General features: G+C 37.7%; 1 protein-coding gene across 2 annotated transcripts; it reads right to left on the reverse strand.

The window, feature by feature from the left end:
• Window positions 1-4,964: 4,964 nt before the first annotated feature.
• On the reverse strand, window positions 4,965-17,320 carry maip1.S (matrix AAA peptidase interacting protein 1 S homeolog). 2 transcript variants are annotated; one of them, XM_018238996.1, is made up of 5 exons: window positions 16,861-17,320; window positions 14,274-14,345; window positions 8,729-8,855; window positions 8,037-8,187; window positions 4,965-5,547 (listed from the first exon to the last, which is right to left on the reverse strand). In XM_018238996.1, exons 1-5 carry the CDS (start codon window positions 17,143-17,145, stop codon window positions 5,469-5,471), a joined length of 714 nt encoding a protein of 237 aa, XP_018094485.1. In that variant the 5' UTR covers window positions 17,146-17,320; the 3' UTR covers window positions 4,965-5,468. The 2 variants fall into 2 exon arrangements, with proteins under 2 accessions (XP_018094485.1, XP_018094486.1); XM_018238997.2 differs by having other exon boundaries at window positions 8,022-8,187.
• Window positions 17,321-18,203: the final 883 nt, after the last annotated feature.

Genomic DNA, 18,203 nt, shown 5'->3' on the forward strand with positions numbered 1-18,203 from the left:
CTGAAAAGTTCAAGATCTAATTTGAAAAAATCGGGTTTGTTAACAAGACAGTATGATAGTCCCTTGTGTAGTACCTGTATTTCAGTCTCAGTCAGTATCTTGTGGGACAAATTCACCACCGCATCCGCCGGCGTTTGTTGGCCCCCTGCTGTTTTTTTCTTGTGATGTTTTCTCCCTCCTCGTTTGTATCTGCGCGGTCTGGCGTGATTGAGCCCTGCGATCCACCTAAAAAAGAAAGAGAAGTGTCCTGCGGGTCAGACGCTTCCGTAGAGGCGCGTACCCGTCTGGTCTCTCCTGTTCTCTTAGCGGCGTTCTGTGGCCTTCTGTTTGCTGCGGGATATTCGTTCCGGTATGGCACCCATTTGTACACCACTCCGTCCTCATAGTCCATCGCATCACGTTGAAATTTATTGCGCTTGCGGGTCTGTACTTCCATCCGAAAGCTCTGAAGATGGTCCGTCAGCTTTTTCTTCCCCTCTGCAACCACCGCTGGACTAGCATGGTTCCGCAACTTGGTTTCAACCTCATCGCTACTTTGTATCACACGAGGTAATTCTTTATGGATCTCTTCAATTATCGCCACCATCAGGTCTAGGGAGCATTTGTTCAATATAGCTTCCCATTTTTGACAAAATTGTGCATTATTAGAGAACATGGTGGGTCTCAGGTGGGAGCGCAAGCCACGTGGGATCCGCTTACATTTCACATATTCCCCCAATGTTTGGGCATGTAATTCAAATGCAATTTGTTTTCTTTTGATTTTTTCCAGCTCTTTAAAATCAATAGAGACATCTGGCTTGTTCAGAAAATTTTCTGATTGTCCGATCATGCCAGTTATACGTGTAATGTCCGCATCAGTATATACAAAAGTCATGGTGAGATTAGTCGTGCACGACTTACGTGGAACAGACAATAGCAGATTAGTAGTCAGCACAACTGCAACTCACTTCTTTGGCTGGGTGCACGTCCTCCAGTGGCCACCTTCCACTGGCAATATTAGCGAAGAAAATTAGTCCAGCACCCACTGTTTCATGAATAAAACGGCCTTTATTGGACCAAGGGCATTACAGCAACGTTTCAGACCAACTGGTCTTTTATCAAGCTAACCAACATGTGATTCACATGTTGGTTAGCTTGATAAAAGACCAGTTGGTCTGAAACGTTGCTGTAATGCCCTTGGTCCAATAAAGGCCGTTTTATTCATGAAACAGTGGGTGCTGGACTAATTTTTTTTTTTGAGGAACCTAAGTTTATATGGTTCATGGAAGATATAAATTTGATGTCTGGAACAGGTACATGGTGAGCAGTGACTGATGCTTTGTATACCGTACGGTGATGTTGATGTTTTGGAGTTATTATAATAGTACAGATAGAATGGGAGACCAAAGGGGTCATTCAACTTCCAAACATTGTTTTACTTATATTGTTTACTAATAGTTAATCAGAAAGAATTAGTTTATTTTTTAAATTTTATTTTGACAGTTTATTATTCAGCACTACTAAGCATAATTTGAGCAGTTATTGTTGATACAATAGTTACCAGTTCAGAATCTGCACCTTATTTATGACGCTACCAAACTGAAACACCAGAGAAAGGAACATTAACGTTTCAACTCTAATTTTAGAAAAACTGTCAAAAAATAGAACAGAAAGCAACTGAATACAGTTTCCATTTCTGGTGTACTATCTGAAAACAACTGAAAAAAATGTTTAGAAGGTGAACAACCCCTTTCAGAATGAAAATATCCAGAAATGTTTAGGTCAGGAATAGGAACCACCCAGGTTGCTAATGACACAGAAAAGTTAATTCAGTGACAAATTGGAAGATAAATAGAAGAATGTCTGAATAGAACAGAATGACTATTATGAATATGAATGTCTGAATATTACAAAGTAACAACATTTTGCTCACAGAACAAAATATTTTTTGGCTGCCAGGGTCAAACTAAGAAATAAAAGTAAATGAAAGGACTTTATATAAGTTATACTGTACTAATAACATATTAAAATTAACTTAAGGCTAATGACCCAAGGGGTATTCTTAAGCCAGTTTAACCTAAAGCACCGACACCTTTGCTTGCAACATTTCCATTCAAGTGAAAGGGAGTTCCAATAGTTTATTACAGATGCTTTTCAGCCTAGAGGAAGACTTTTAAAAATTTCTTTTTTATTCATCTGCTGTGGAGTGCATCCAATCCTGGCTTACTTTGAGACCCAAATGTTACTCATTCATCAGGTGTCCTTGTGTTAATTAAGAGCATAACAGAGGCAGTATACCTACCAGCTGAGGGGGGGATTTAGAATTCTGATTTTTTTTTTTGTCCAGGAATCTTGAAAAATGCATGGGTTTTCTATATTTCATAAATGCTCTAAACATTTGAAATGCATTAAGTGTAAAAACCATGAAAACCTCTTAAAGGAATTGTTCAGTGTAAAAATAAAAAGTGGGTAAATAGATAGGCTGTGCAAAATAAAAAATGTTTCTAATATAGTTAGTTAGCCAAAAATGTAATGTATAAAGGCTGGAGTGATTTGATGTATAACAAGTCAGTCACAACACTACTTTTCAGCTCTCTTGGTTTACACTGACTGGTTACCCTGGCTACCAGGCAGTAACCAATCACAGACTTGAGGGGGGGCCACATGGGTCATATCTGTTGCTTTTGAATCTGAGCTGAATGCTGAGGATCAATTACAAACTCACTGAACAGAAATGTACCATGTGGCCCCCCTTCAAGTCGCTGACTAATTTAGAGTTAGAGAGCTGAAAAGCAGGAAGTTGGATTCTGGCTGTTTTATTAGACATCTGTTCACTCCAGCCTTTATACATTACATTTTTGGCTAACTAACTATATTAGAAACATTTTTTATTTTGCACGGCCTATCTATTTACCCAGTTTTTATTTTCACACTGAACTATTCCTTTAATGCAAAGCATTGACAAGAAAGAGTTGTTGAGGTCCTATAGAAGTCAATGGGAGCTGCGCTGATCTCATTGGACTGCTTTAAATCAAGACATTTAGAGGTTTTCAGAATTAATATTTGCTAGGAATTGTCAGAAAAACACTGTTTTATAGGTATTCGTAATTTCTGAGCCCTTTTTCTTGTAATTTTTATTTTTGGATCTTTGAATAAATTCCATGACATTCCTGGTTTTAGAGAATGTCAGTTTAGTTGTAGTTTCAAATACCTCTAAAAACCAACCTGTAGCTTCTAGTTACACCATTGAATCTCCATTTGGGTAATGTTGCTCAGCTACAGAAGGTGGCATAATGGTTAATAGGGAGAAGAAAATTGTGGTCTTAAATGTAATATACTGAGTACTACATTAGTGGAATCCACTAATAAAAATGTTTCAACAGTTATCATAGCTGACTACATGTATTGAGTTTTTTGAGAGGTTGACAACAATTACATAACTCCTACTGAACACTGATCCCTTTGGAAGTTGAAAAAGCCATGCTCTTACTGGCTCATTACAGATCTTTATAACTGGCTCTCTAAATAGCTATGTGGTAACAGGTTCTCATTTTACATCTTGCCAAAGACAGACGCCAGAAATTCACGAACACTTACATAATACGCTGAACTAACTCCAGAAAGGAACACATGCTTGCTTAGTAAGGCTCTGGGTCTGTGGGATATACAAAAAACGGTAGAAACTCCAAAGCTACAAGGGACATATGGAGGAACATATATTTCTGCAGTGTATATATATATATATATATATATATATATATATATATATATATATATATATATATATATAGATCAAGACTGTGCAATGCCGGCACAACTCGTATAAAATAGTACAGTGCTTGGGTGCAAAGCTATGAAAATAGTATGCAGGCTCAATGGCAGCTCGCACACACAGGACTTATGGAGAAAAAAAGGTGTTTATTGAACAAAAAAAGAACTGACGTTTCGGCTAGATCCGTAGCCTTTCTCAAAGTGCTGAAGTGTGAAAGCAGCAACCAATTTAAAACACAAGTGTCGGGAAGGGAGCAAAGGTGACGTGACACAAACATTATTGACGTGGAGGCTAATTACAAAACGTATAAATAACCATAAAAACAACGATAAAGGCAAAATATACAGAAGTCACTGATAAAGAGAGTATCCATAGCTCATTGGAAACAGTCAGAAAAAGTGTATATACAATGTTGCAATAAGTGCTGATAAACTGATTGTATCAGTAGAACATTAGTAATCCGAAGAACCGTGCTACAGATATATAAGTCATGTGCCCTTGAAAACAGTCTTAGATCATGCTGTTCTGTAATGTTCTACGATACTTTAAACAGAAATAAGCAATACATATATCGTAGCTGTCAGCTTTAACAATCTATAGTGACATGTTAGTATAGCGTGAGAAACATTTAGCTAAAAGAGAAATAAAGAAAGAGTGTAATAAAACATATTCAATTTTATCTTGTAATAGAAAACATAACAGAACATACCCGTAGTTAGTTAACTGTATTCAGATTAACGTGGTCATATGAGTATAGAGGTGGGGGAAGTGCTGTGTCATTTTCCGGGTGATCTGGAGGACTTCTTGCATATGTCTATGTGAATTTTGTGGTCACATTATTAGTGGTAAGCACATTACTTGTATGTATATATATATAGAGAGAGAGAGAGAGAGAGAGAGAGAATTTCTCCATTCATCCAGCTGAATGGTATATTGGAAAACAACTGAACTGAATAAGTGTTTGAATATGAACAACCCCTTGACGACTTTACTTGTATTTAGATAGATATGACAAAAATAAAAATCACCATTCACACCAGTGTTACTTGTATTTAGATATGACCAAAGAAAAATGACCATTCACACCAGTGTTACTTATATTTAGATATAAAATCAAAAAAATAAAGACAAATAAAGATAAAAGACCAAAAAAAATGACCATTCAAACTAGTGTTAGGTAGGTCACTCACTCACTGAAACAACACAATGGAGCTAGAGAAAGCATGTTTTATTCCAATTCATAATTCTATTCTTTTTACAATATATTTAATATTCTACTGTATGGTTTATAATTGCATTTAGCGATGTTCAGATTTCTTACAAAGCTCAAAGCAATGCTTAGCTACATTACAATATTTTCTGTAATTACATTAGACCTTAGATGAACAGGTTAAAAAACAAAATCCAAAAGAGAGTTTCCATAGCACTGGCAATTTTATATCCATGCTGCATTAGCTGCCACCCTCAAATATTCTCTGGGAACAATCTGAGCACCTGTGAAAACCAGTAAACCAGCACTTAAACTAATGTAACTAATGAACCTACCGGTAGTTGTTTTCTATAGAAGGCAGTGACTTGCCATTCTCGTGAGTATTTCCTATTGAGTCCCAATATTCACAAGGAAATTAAATGTATTTGGCAGTTTGAATAGGTATAATCAATAAAAACTCAAGAATATGACACGATACATTTCTTCAGCCTCCAGGCTCAGGTCTTTCTAATCTAAGAGTTTTGAGTGCTCAATACGAGTGATGATCCAGTCTGGTTTAACTCCCTGAGTGAATTCCCTGCGAAACCTAAAAAGACAAACACCATAGAAAAAAACAATGATTTCACCAAATTGTGAAAATACCAGGCTTTTGTAGTAATATAATGCTAAAGTGACTCATACAAATCAACCAGATTATCAATTTAATTATTATAACGGAAAAAAACTACCTGGCTGACTGGGTAACTGTAATGGGGCAAATTTGCACCATGTTATTATTTAAGACTACACAACTCATGAGAACCTAAGGTATCGCCAAGCTGACATCAGCATTGGGGAGAGAAATTCTAGGTTTTTATTTTCCCGAGGTATGTAATAAAGTATTTTTTTACTCCTATGGCATTGCTTTTGCATTCCCATCCACTCCCACGTTTTTCATCTTTCCATTTATTGGTTTGCTTGGCACTTCCTTTTTATAGCACTGCAAAGTTTCACTGAACATGCATACTCAAATATTTTTAAAATGACGGAAAATATAAACCTATTAATGTGTTTGTTTTTTTAAACTACCAAAAACTTATAAGGTCTTAAAGGGGTTGTTCACCTTCCAAACACTTTTTTCAGTTGAGTTGTTTTAGATTGTTCACCATAAACAAATATTTTTTTCAATTGCTTTATTTTTTACAGTTTTTAAGTTGAATGTTTGTGTCTCTGGTGTTTCCATCGGGCAGCTCAGTGATCCAGGAGTAGATTCTGAACTGTTACAATTTGCTGCATTTAGTTGATACATTTCTCAGCAGCATCTGTGGAATATCAGCAACTATTGTATCAATTCTAACAGGTGCCTTTAATGAAACTCAGGGATTCTGCTCAGCAGGGTCAAAGATAACAAATGTATTTAGAACAGTTAAAGAGTCAGCGACCCCCCCCAAGCTTCTTTAGACGGTAAAAAATGAAACTTTACACTTCATTATTAGAAAAACGGTCACAAATAAAAAGTGATTGGAAAAAGTCTTAATTTCTGGTTAACAATCTGAAACCAACTGAACTGAAAAAAGTGTTTCAAGGAAAACAACCATTTTAAAAGGCAAAGATCAGTTATGAAATACTATGCAGAGCATCAGTCCATTGGCCTAGTGACAAGTAAACCTAATCCCACCCAAATGATAGGCCAAGGGTGCTATGCATTCTCTGTGCTCCACGAGTCACTTTGCATATAAGAATCCTAAATTCAAGAATTTGCATATTTGAGTATAACTATATCAAGGGCTGCCATCAGAAATCACAGGGCCCTGTACAAGAAAATTATCAGCCCCCCTCCCTTGAGCCTAGTGGTTAAAAACCAAAAACACACATTGGAGGCCAGGGTTCTTAATGGTCCCAGTTTCTCCATTAAAATAAGAAAGGTATTTCTAATATACATTTATTTAAAAATCGGTAACATTTTTATATAAAATGTGTTCTGATTACTAACTGCAAAAATGCTTAGATAGCCGCTGGCTGCATTACTTCTAAATAATGTTCTGCAACTCCCACTCTCTCAAAATTTAAGGGGAGCCTTTACTCTGTGCACATCTCAGACACATTAATATATGTAGCAGTAAAGTAAAGCTTAGAAAGACACTAGCATTCATTCTTTCTTCATAGAGCTGAAGTAGTTATCTCTGATTTAGTTGATGTGCAATGAAGGTCTTACAAGTGCTACCTTTGTTTGATTCCCATTAACAGAATGCTCTTCCCCTTAAAATAATGTGCTAAATTCCAACTGTCACTTAAGGAGGGACCGGTTTTTGAAACTACGAATAAACGCATTTCCAGGAATGTCAGTCATTTATCAAAAAACTCCAAACTGAAAAGGCACAGAAGGAAAAAAGTCACAGAAAAGTTGTAAAAACCTTGACTCTTTCAACTTTTTTTTCAACTTTTTCTTATTGTTGCACAAAAGCCAGCATCAAAACACCCGACAATCTCAAAAACCACTTAAAAAAAAGTTGTGTTTTTGTTGCATAATAAATACTGGAAAAGTCATGATTTCCCTGTAACCTTTGCAGGTTTTTAGCGACAAAAGGCCCAACCGAAAAAGTCACGGTTTAATAAATCAGCCCCTTAGTATCCGAATTTAAAATCGGCCCTGCAGCATCAGTTTATATGACAGGCAAACCTAATTTTTTGCTTGTTCATTTGTGACTACTTCTAAGCTTAGCTTCTCAACAGCTGCTCAAAGCTCACTGAGTATGTATGTGTCACAGACACTCCTATCAAAATCCAAGATGAGAAACTCCTGTGACATCTTTGAAAACCTGGATCATTACTACTATAGAGATGCTGAACCTTTAGGCTGGTCAATATATAGTAAATAAAATATTGCATTTCTAGCCATATTTATATTTAGAGTTTAGATCTCCTTTAGAGCTAATGTTTCACAGTGTATTTTCTAAATGAAATGCAGGACAGTGACAGATGATTGCAATAAGTAAACATCTGCCTGCAGTATAGATCTATGTGAATTTATTAAATTACTTTACAGCTCCCCTAATTGTTGTTGTTAATGTATTTTATTACCAATTGTGTCCTTACTCATAGTTTGCAGTGAGAAGGCGTTTTGTGTTCTTCGTCGTCTCATCTCCCATGATAAACTGAAAAACTTTTGTTCCTTCCAAGCTTTCATCTGGGAGCTCAGCACAAGTCAGGTACCAAAAGCGCATCAGGATGCTAACAAACTTTTTTCCTAGAAAAGAAAAGGAAAAATATATTTATTCATTTTGGTTCAGGTTTTAGTACATTTAAGCAAAATGATCAAACTGAACAGTATTTAAAAATATGGCTCCCTCCAAATATGAATGAATAACATAAGGATTGCAGTAGAGAGTTTGAGATAGAGGCATACTGTAGATAGATTGCACACAAGTATATTTTCAAATTTTATAAAATTATACAGATTGATGCAGGGGGAAAGAGCTGTCATATTGTTTAAGGGTGATGGCACACAGGGTGCTTTGTCTTCCATGGGGAAATCTCCGCTCCCTTGATTGACAATACATGGAAGTTAATGTAAATCACTTTGATTAATGCACCCCTTGTGCCATTACCTGCAGTGTTGCTTTGAATACCATACAACCTTCTATTTTTGTCTTCTTTGGTATGATCAGGATACTAACGCAGGAGTCAGAAGAATTGCATTTTCAAATGACTTTAATAAGGTGAAGGTGTTTCTGTAAACTATAGGTATACTCCCTAGTCTGGTAGGGATCTACTCACATCACACATACCATTATTATCATAATAAATAGCAACGTCGCCTGTGGTTGTATACATGATTTCATCTGAATGTGCTGCCAAAGCATTTCTGTGGTTGTCAGAAAGTGAAGAACATTTTTCCTTGATATCTTGTAGGAGCTAAAACAACAGGACAAACAGAAAAAAACAAGTTATCAACATTTCATCAGCTAACCTATTTGTGTGAAGAGTCTAGAAAACACTACATATGTATTACTACTGATAAAGTATTCGTGGACAGTGAATAGTGCAGATGTGCTTATATGAAGGACTCCCTGTCACCTAAATAATTGGGAAAAGTCATTTTAGAAAAATATATGCAAATGGAAAGCAATTGGAGAAATTATTTAATTAATGGCATGTGTTTATAAAGCGATTTAGAGAAATTGTTCACCATTCACATCAGTCCCTGTCCAGAGGAATTTACACTCACATGGTCAATCTTATCAATTGCTTGTATATTTAATCACTATTTAAAGGAGCCTTGTGATTATGCAGGTACCCACAGAATAAAGAAACACTGTGGAAACGACAGCTCCATTGTTATATGGTCGTCAAAGAAAAGACACTGTGCCTAACACCAGGATAGATGTATACATGAATTATGTGACTTTCTTAACCAATACAAAAAGGGGACTCCTATGTCACAATTTGAGAACTAAAATCTACAAAATTGAAAAGTGCTAGAAATGTTGTATTATACAAGATGAACTGTACTGACCTAGAGGTTTAGCAGCTCCATGTATGAATTTTATATATGTATATATTAAAGGAATTGTTCACTATAAAATTTTTTAAAAAAATGGGTAAATATATAGGCTGTGCAAAATAAAAACATGTTTCTAATATAGTAAGTGAGCCAAAAATGTAATGTATAAAGGCTGGAGTGACTGGATATGTAACATAATAGCCAGAACACTACTTCCTGCTTTGCAGATCTCTTGGTTGCCACTGATTGGTTACCAGGCAGTAACCAACCAGATACTTGAGGGGGGTGCACATGGGTCATAACAGTTACTTTTGAATCTGAGCTGAATGCAAACTCACTAAACAGTTATGTCCCATGTGGCCTACCTTATAGTCACTGACTAACTCAGAGAAAAAAGCAGGTAGTGTTCTGGCTATTATATTAGACATCCAGTCACTCCAGCCTTTATAAATTTCATGTTTTGCCTAACTAACTATATTAGAAACATTTTTTTATTTTGCACAGCCTATCGATTTACCCAGTTTTATTTTTGCACTGAACTGTTCCTTTAAAGCTTAGGTAGCGAACAGTATATACTGTAAAACAGCACAAATAAAGATGGAGAGCTACTGGCAGCATATATGTTTGGAGACACAAAACGCCATTACTAAATCACTGTGGTGGTCTAGGTCTGGTACAGAAGCTATAATATAAGGTGTAGCATTTCTAACCTAATTTTTTGTTGTACCTTAGTTCATTAAATTAGAGTTTTCTTTCAACAGTTTATAGCATTCTAACCACAAGATGCAGAACCACATTCCACATTCTGGAATCAGAACAGGAACATAGGATTAAAAAACAAATATTCTGGAATACAACATTCAGAGTACAGGTATGGGACCTGTTATCCAGAATGCTCAGGACCTGGGGTTTTCTAGATAACAGACCTTTCCATATGTGGATCTTCATACCTTAAAGGGGTTGTTCACCTTTAAATTCACTTTTAGTATGATGTAGAGAGTTATATTCTGAGACAATTTGCAATTGGTTTTCATTTTTTATTATTTGTGTTTTTTGAGTAATTTAGCTTTTTATTCAGCAGCTCTACAGTTTGCAATGTCAGCAGTCTGGTTGGTAGGGTACAAACTACCCTAGCAACCATGCACTGACTTTCCTAAGATACAGGAATATGAATAGGAGAGGGTCTGAATAGAAAGAGGAGTAATAGAAAGTAGCAATAACAATAAATGTGTAGCCTTACAGAGCATTTGTTTTTTAGATGGGGTCAGTAACCCCCATTTGAAATTTGGAAAGGGTCAGAAGAAGAAGGCAAATAATTCAAAAACTATAACAAATAAAAAATGAAGACCAATTGAAAAATTGCTTAGAATTTGTCATTCTATAACATACTACAAGTCAACGTAAAGGTGAACCACCCCTTTAAGTCTACTAAAACATCATATAAATATTAAATAACCCCAATAAGCTGGTTTTGCTTCCAATAAGGATTAATTATATCTTAGTTTGGATCAAGTACAAGGTACTGTTTTATTATCGCAGAGAAAAGGGAAGTCATTTGTTAAAAAATTGATTATTTTATTATAATGGAGTCTATTTGAAATAGACTTTCTGTAATTTGTAACTTTCTCGATAACGGGTTTCTGGATAATGGATACCATACCTGTACTCTGAATCATACAGATAACCTGACCAATAAACAATACAAAATCTAACTAAACAAGTTAATAAGTAGTGTAATAATTTATATTGTACATTTTAGTTATACTTCAGCCTACTCATTGTGGCTGAGGACAGCCCCCCTGATAGCAAACAAAACTGCATCTGCCACATATAATGTAATCCCCATCTCTGCTCTACAATGAAGCAGAACAGCAATGTGCCAATGAAAGAATGTACAATATCTAGGGAGTGTGCATAACCAACCTATTCCGACACAATGCCTTACCAAAAACAGAACTGTCTAAAGCAGTGATCCCCAACCAGTGGCTCACTAATAACATGTTGCTTACCAACCCCTTGGATGCTGCAGGTGCTTATTTTTCAATTTCAGGCTTGGAGGCATGTTTGCATATAAACTAGGTGTACTGTCAGAGAGCCTCCTTTAGACTGTCTGTCCATAAGATTTAGGCAAGGAAGAGCCTGAGAGGCAGAACAACTGCTCAAGTGAATTTATTTATGTTTCACACTACATGTTTCGAACACTCCAAATGTAAGAGAGTTTCTCACAACGGAGTATCCACGGACGCCTGTACTATACCTTCTTCCCAAAATCCACAAAGCACTGGTTAACCCTCCGTGTAGACCAATAGTGTCAGGAATAGGATCGGTTTTAGAACCATTGTCGAAGTTTGTGGATAAGTATTTACAACCGCTTGTAAGTGAAATACCTACTTGTTTAAAAGATACCACAGACTTACTATGCAAATTGAATGGAATTAATATCGAACCAGATACCATACTATGTAGCATAGACATACAAAGTCTGTATACATCCATTCCACAGGAAGAAGGTATTAGTATAGTGGAAGAAGTGCTCCTGGATACTAATCTCTCACATCACTTAATTTACTTTATTGTAGATTGTTTGGCTATGGTCCTACATAAAAACTATTTCAGGTTTGGGAATGACCATTATTGGCAACGCCAGGGGACCTCGATGGGTGCTGCGGTCGCACCGTCCCTCGCCAACTTGTTTGTTTACAACCTGGAGAAAAAATTGTTCCTAGAAAGTAAATTTAAGTCATACATACAGGGATATTTCCGCTATGTAGATGATATCCTGGTGTTATGGAAAGGCCCATTACAAATGTTTGAAGAAATGATATCAAATGCAAATGAGGCCCATAAGACCATTAAATTCACAACAGAAGTTGGACTAGACACACTTAACTTTTTAGATGTCCAACTTAAAATCATAGGAGGGCAAATCCATACCAGTTTATACCGTAAACAAACTGATAGGAATAATATCCTTCATGCTACTAGCTATCATGCCCCAAATGTCATCAAAGCTATACCTAAAGGGCAGTTTCTGAGAGCTCGGAGGATCTCATCAGACAGCAGCCAGTATATAGAAGCAGCTGATAACTTAAAAAACAGATTTGCCAATAGAGGTTATAGTCAAAAATCCATCAAAAAACATGCTCAAGAAGTGTTACAAATAGACAGGGAGAGTTTGCTCACCCATAAAAAGAAAGGAAAAACAACATTAACCCCGTTGGTCTCGACATACGGTGCACAAAGTAGAGGCATAGAACAAATCATCCGTAGATACTGGCCAATAGTCTTACAAGACAAAATCTATAGTAAAATACTCCCAGAGTCAGTAACGTTCAGCTACAAGAAAGGGAAAAGCATTAGAGACACCTTATGTCCAGCTGAAATTGAACCCATCAAAAAGGATACACAGAGATTCCTTGGTAAACCAAAAAAAGGCACATTCCCGTGCCTAAATTGCATTTGTTGTCCATCAATTATAAAAGGGGATAAAATTAATCATCCTACCAGAGGTACCCCACTACAAATCAATAGCTATGCTACTTGTGAGTCACGCAATGTAATATATCTTTTGAAATGTCCATGTGGCATGGTCTATGTTGGACAAACCACAAGGGCTGTAAAAGCTAGAATAAAGGAGCATCGGGGCAACATTCGTAATTATAAGAAAGATACTTATACTGATACTTCAGTGTCTAGACACTTCACTGAAAAGAAACACAATGTATCACAATTAAAATGGCTGGTACTGGAAGTGATTAGAGCGCCATCTAGGGGTGGAAACTTACTCCAAAGAATCCAACAAAGAGAAATGTATTGGATTAAGAAACTAGATACGGTTACACCTAAGGGTCTAAATGAAAATTGGAGTGTTAAATGCTTTCTATAATATTAATTGCTGTTTATCCCCTTTCGCAGGCCTTGAAATTTTGCCCATTCAGAAATATTTGAGTACTTCTAATGGTAAAGTATGGGTTATTTTTCCGCTAAAATTTGAAAAATTTGAAATATTTATTGAAGATTTTAGATAGCTATTTGTGCAAGGAAAACTGATTATGAGTAAGTGGTAGGTTAATAGTTTGGTAACAGTACCATGTAAATCTTACTTATATAATGCTTTTAACTGGTTTTAATAATTTTTACTTCCAGCACTTTTCACAGGGTTCTTAATTGGACTACACCTTTTGCACAATGGACTATTTACATGGACTTTATGGACACTGTTATTCGATTTAATGCTCACCTTTAGGGGGAGGGTGATAATTGGTAATGAAGATCACATTGAGGTCATTTCCTGTTTGTATGCTTTAAAAGTTTCATTGAGCATTCTGTGTATTACACTTGACAAAGAGCCAGGAGGCTCGAAACATGTAGTGTGAAACATAAATAAATTCACTTGAGCAGTTGTTCTGCCTCTCAGGCTCTTCCTTGCCTAAATCTTATTGTTCCAGTTTGAAGTGTACCCAGGTGGAGGTACTTAACAAGGATTGAAGCCGACGAATTGTATGCAGTAGGGTCACAGGTAACAGTCACCAGACTGATTTGACTGTCTGTCCATATAGGGGCTACTAAAAATCCAATTATTTAGGACCCCCCAGGAATTTTTCTTCTTACAATTGATTGTGGCTCATGGGTAAAAAGGGTTCTGGTCACTGCTCACTTTGTCACTTTTGTCTTTTCTTAAATTAAATTTTCTATGCACCAAAAGTGACATTTTATGTCAAAGAGCCATGTGTTGGTGGGTAACACATAATACACTCTGTGTATAGAGACACAATTTTCACAATCTGTCATTTAAACTATCTTGTCATTATAAAAAAAAAATTATTTACCTCACTGCTTATGAGATTCTGCAAGGCGTCAAATTTACATTGAGACAGCAACTTGGAAACCAATGTAAAAGCCTTAAAAAAAAAACAATCTCAGTATTAGTAAGTATACAGTAGAACAACAGACATTATAAGACCATGATTTATCAAGGTTTGGATTTGGGTTTTTCCCAACCATTACATTTTTTGCACAAAACGCTGGAATCCAAATGATGTTTAAAAGCAACAGAAAAAAACTTATTTTTGGCATCTAAACTCTGTTGACTTCATGTAGAATTAAATGAGAGCAGTCTATGGCAAATTTAAGGTGGTTTTTTATTTTAAAATTTTCAGCCCCTGGAAAATGAAAAATAGATAAAAAATCTGAGGCTAAAGCCTAGGGGCCCAGTGTAATGAGGAGCCCATCTAGCTTTTTTCAGTTATTATTTCTTTAATATGTATTTTAATTCACTTATCCTCCACTGGTAAGTATACTACCTTGTTCAATATGATTTCAGTGAACAGAACTGGGTTTCAGCAAAATCCCAAACTGAATCCTGGATTTGGTGCATCCTCAGATTAGGAATCATTAAGGGATACAACCCTGCACCAGTTAAAGGAGACATATAGGATAATGAAAATCCCCTAATTTTGTAGGCAATAATATAGGTTGCTGGTTTTACTTTTGACAGTAAATTTATATTGTCTTCAAAAATGGCCCCTTTATTTGAGCTTCCCATAGATGTTCTCTGGTCCCTGTCTTATTGCTAATGAGGGGTGTATATGTCAGACAATCCATGCCAGAAGCACAGTAGGAGCAGGATAGCCAATCACAGCCCTGCAGTCACACAAGCAAACACATGCTTCAGTTCCCTATTAGGACAGTGTAGTTGTGATTGTTTCTTATCCTACAGTGCAGTGTGCTGAGTGCCGCAGGCTCCCCTGCACAGCCCAGTGTTGCCAAGTTGGCGTTTTTTTCCACCAAATTGAGCTACTAATTACAAGCCCAGGCGGGTTTCCAAAGTACAAACTAGCCAAGGTACGGATTTGGGCTAGTTTTTGGAGCCTTGGCGGGTTTGTACTTTGAAAACTACAATACCAAAAAAGCAATGGGAGTAGAATGGTGTAGAAAGCCTCCCTTTTCTATTTGCTGCAGTTCTATCCTATCAGTCCCAACCTGTCTGTACTACAGCCTGCAGCCCGCTGTATCTGGTATGTGATAATCACATGTGCCACACAAATACTGTAGACTTTTAGTTAGCTGTTTCTATATGCTGTTGTCATATTGATTGTTGAGTGTACACATTGGGCTTTTTTTAGAATGGCTTTTGGCTACTTTGTCGCTAGTTTTTTGATAGTCTTTGGCTGGTTTTGAAATGTAAATCTGGAAACCCTGACAATTCAGCAGGCAGAAAGTGGAAGAGATGAGCAGGACTAGTAGGGTTTTTGAAGATATTTTCAATAAAGTAACCAGAAACACAACTTTTTAAAATAACATTTCTTGTCTAAAAGAGTTTAATGCACTGGTACATTCTTGTACGCTGCATGCTCCCCACTCATCAAAATGGAATAGAATGATGCTTCATACTGGGCCTTTGTGTATTTGCTATGCCAGGGACTATTTTGGATCTGGTTGCAGACATGTTTACTATCACCCTAATGGCACGTGGGTATAGGATACATCTGATATCAGTGATGTCATAGCAAAGGGACAATTCGGTCAGTAGGATACTGTGAGTGTGTTCCGGGATTAAAGGTGTGTCGTCTTTATTTCTGCAGGGCAGAGACACACATGGAGATTCGGGGACATTAGACATCACCTCTTCTTCGGGCAACTAATCTCCCTGCAATACAACTTTTTAAAAGAACATTTCTTGTCTAAAAGAGTTTAGTGCACTGGTACATTCTTGTACGCTGCATGCTCCCCACTCATCAAAATGGAATAGAATGATGCTTTATACTGGGCCTTTGTGTATTTGCTATGCCAGGGACTATTTTGGATCTGGTTGCAGACATGTTTACTATCACCCTAATGGCACGTGGGTATAGGATACAGCTGATATCAGCGATGTCATAGCAAAAGGGACAATTCGGTCAGTAGGATACTGTGAGTGCGTTCCGGGATTAAAGGTGTGACGTTTTTATTTCTGCAGAGCAGAGACACACATGGAGATTCGGGGACATTAGACATCACCTCTTCTTCGGGCAACTAATCGCCCTGCAATGCCTTCCCGCCGTCTAGAATCTAAATCGCCAGCGGGATGGCACTCAGAGTGGTTTGTTTTCTGAAGTCGCCCGGAGTTTCCTCGTGAGGCAACTTCGGAAAAGGAACAGCTCCGAGTGCCATTCCGCCGGTGATTTAGATTGTAGCCGGCGGGAAGGCAGTCCGGGGATAGAAGAGCGATTCGTAGCCGTGCGACTAAATCCTCCCGAATCTCCATGTGTGTCACTGCCCTATGAAGTACAATAATCAAAGATGAAACCTTACGGGCTCGTTGGCAGGAAAGGGGCATACAGGGAACATCAGGGACACCACTTGGGGGACAACAAAGGAGACACACTGATAAAAAAACATAATCTTGACCCCCTCTGCATGGATCTCATTCCCCACCTGCTTGGCCCCATCCGTGAACTCCTCAATGTTAAACTCCCGGTCGAAGTAGGCTCTGATAAGGAAGAAATAGATCCTGCTCCGAACCCAGATCACCGGGTTAGGCAGCCCAACTACTACCACTTTCCGACTCTCGGTGCCGCTGTTGCTGCTGTACCCCCGGTTTGGGCTTGGGAGACCTGGGGGGCGGGGGAGTTGCGACGGTGACACAAGAGGAGCTCCCCATTGGGGCCACAGAGATCTCCGGGTATATAACCGGGACAAAAGGAGCACAGAGCGCTGCATCCTGTGCACCAGAAAATTCGGTCCCGCCCGGAAACCCTCTACAACGGGTTCCAGCCTGGTAAAGTAGGAAGACAATCGTTTGGCTTTTCAGCTGCTGTAGAACGACATGTTCCAGACTCCAGTTACCCTTTCCTAAAGACTTTAGCTGGCAGGTGGCGCTACTGAAGACGAGCTTTGTAACTAAAATAATACAGTGTGTAACAAATATGCGTGGAGATATTATAAATGTGACTACAAATGTGGCTTACGTTTGTACATTTTGTGTTACAGTTACATAGAGACTTATGTCTGATGCCCAAAGGTAGCAATGTTGTTCTGTGGTTCTTAGGATTCTGGTTTTTCTAACGGAACAAATGTGCTTTGGAGATTTTACTACGGGAAATATAGCTGAGCGGACAATTGAGACGCTTCCGGTACACAGATCTGAAGCATGCAGATAAACCAATGTGGACAGGATGGTGTCTGAATCTACTACCAACAGTGTTATAGTGGATGGGACGTGACCTATAGTGTTATAATGGTGGGACCTGAGCTAATGGGAGGCACATCAGTTAATCTAAATTACAGTTGTCCCCATAATAAAGATCAGAGCAGAAGCTTCATGGGGTTATAGATGTTAAACAGCCCAGCATTTATTTGTGTTTGGGGGATCTCATCATTTTATACACTGCTTTCTCAACTTGTACTGAAATTAAACATAGGAGGTGGGCCCTTAGGGTGGTACACAGCAGATTATAAAGCAGTGAGGTTTGTTCTTTATCATAGCAACTAATCAATCTATAGAAATTTCTATTCCACTGGTTGAAAGCAAGCACCTGATTAGTTGCCATCGGTTACTAGATGGGGCGCAAAAAAAAAAGTGTTTTTTCCCCCCAATTGCCTACTCATATTTTTTTGCCCCGTAAAATCAAACAAATCATTCCCCATTATGATATATGTCTCTCTCATACCTGCCTTGCACATCAGTCAGTTTTTATCTTTTTATGATTAGATCTGCTATTAATCATATGCACACCTGAACCCTTTGGGCTCTGCAGCATTAGGTTCACTAATCCAGC

This window comes from Xenopus laevis, chromosome 9_10S (assembly GCF_017654675.1).
Source record: "Xenopus laevis strain J_2021 chromosome 9_10S, Xenopus_laevis_v10.1, whole genome shotgun sequence".
NCBI lineage: Eukaryota > Metazoa > Chordata > Amphibia > Anura > Pipidae > Xenopus > Xenopus laevis.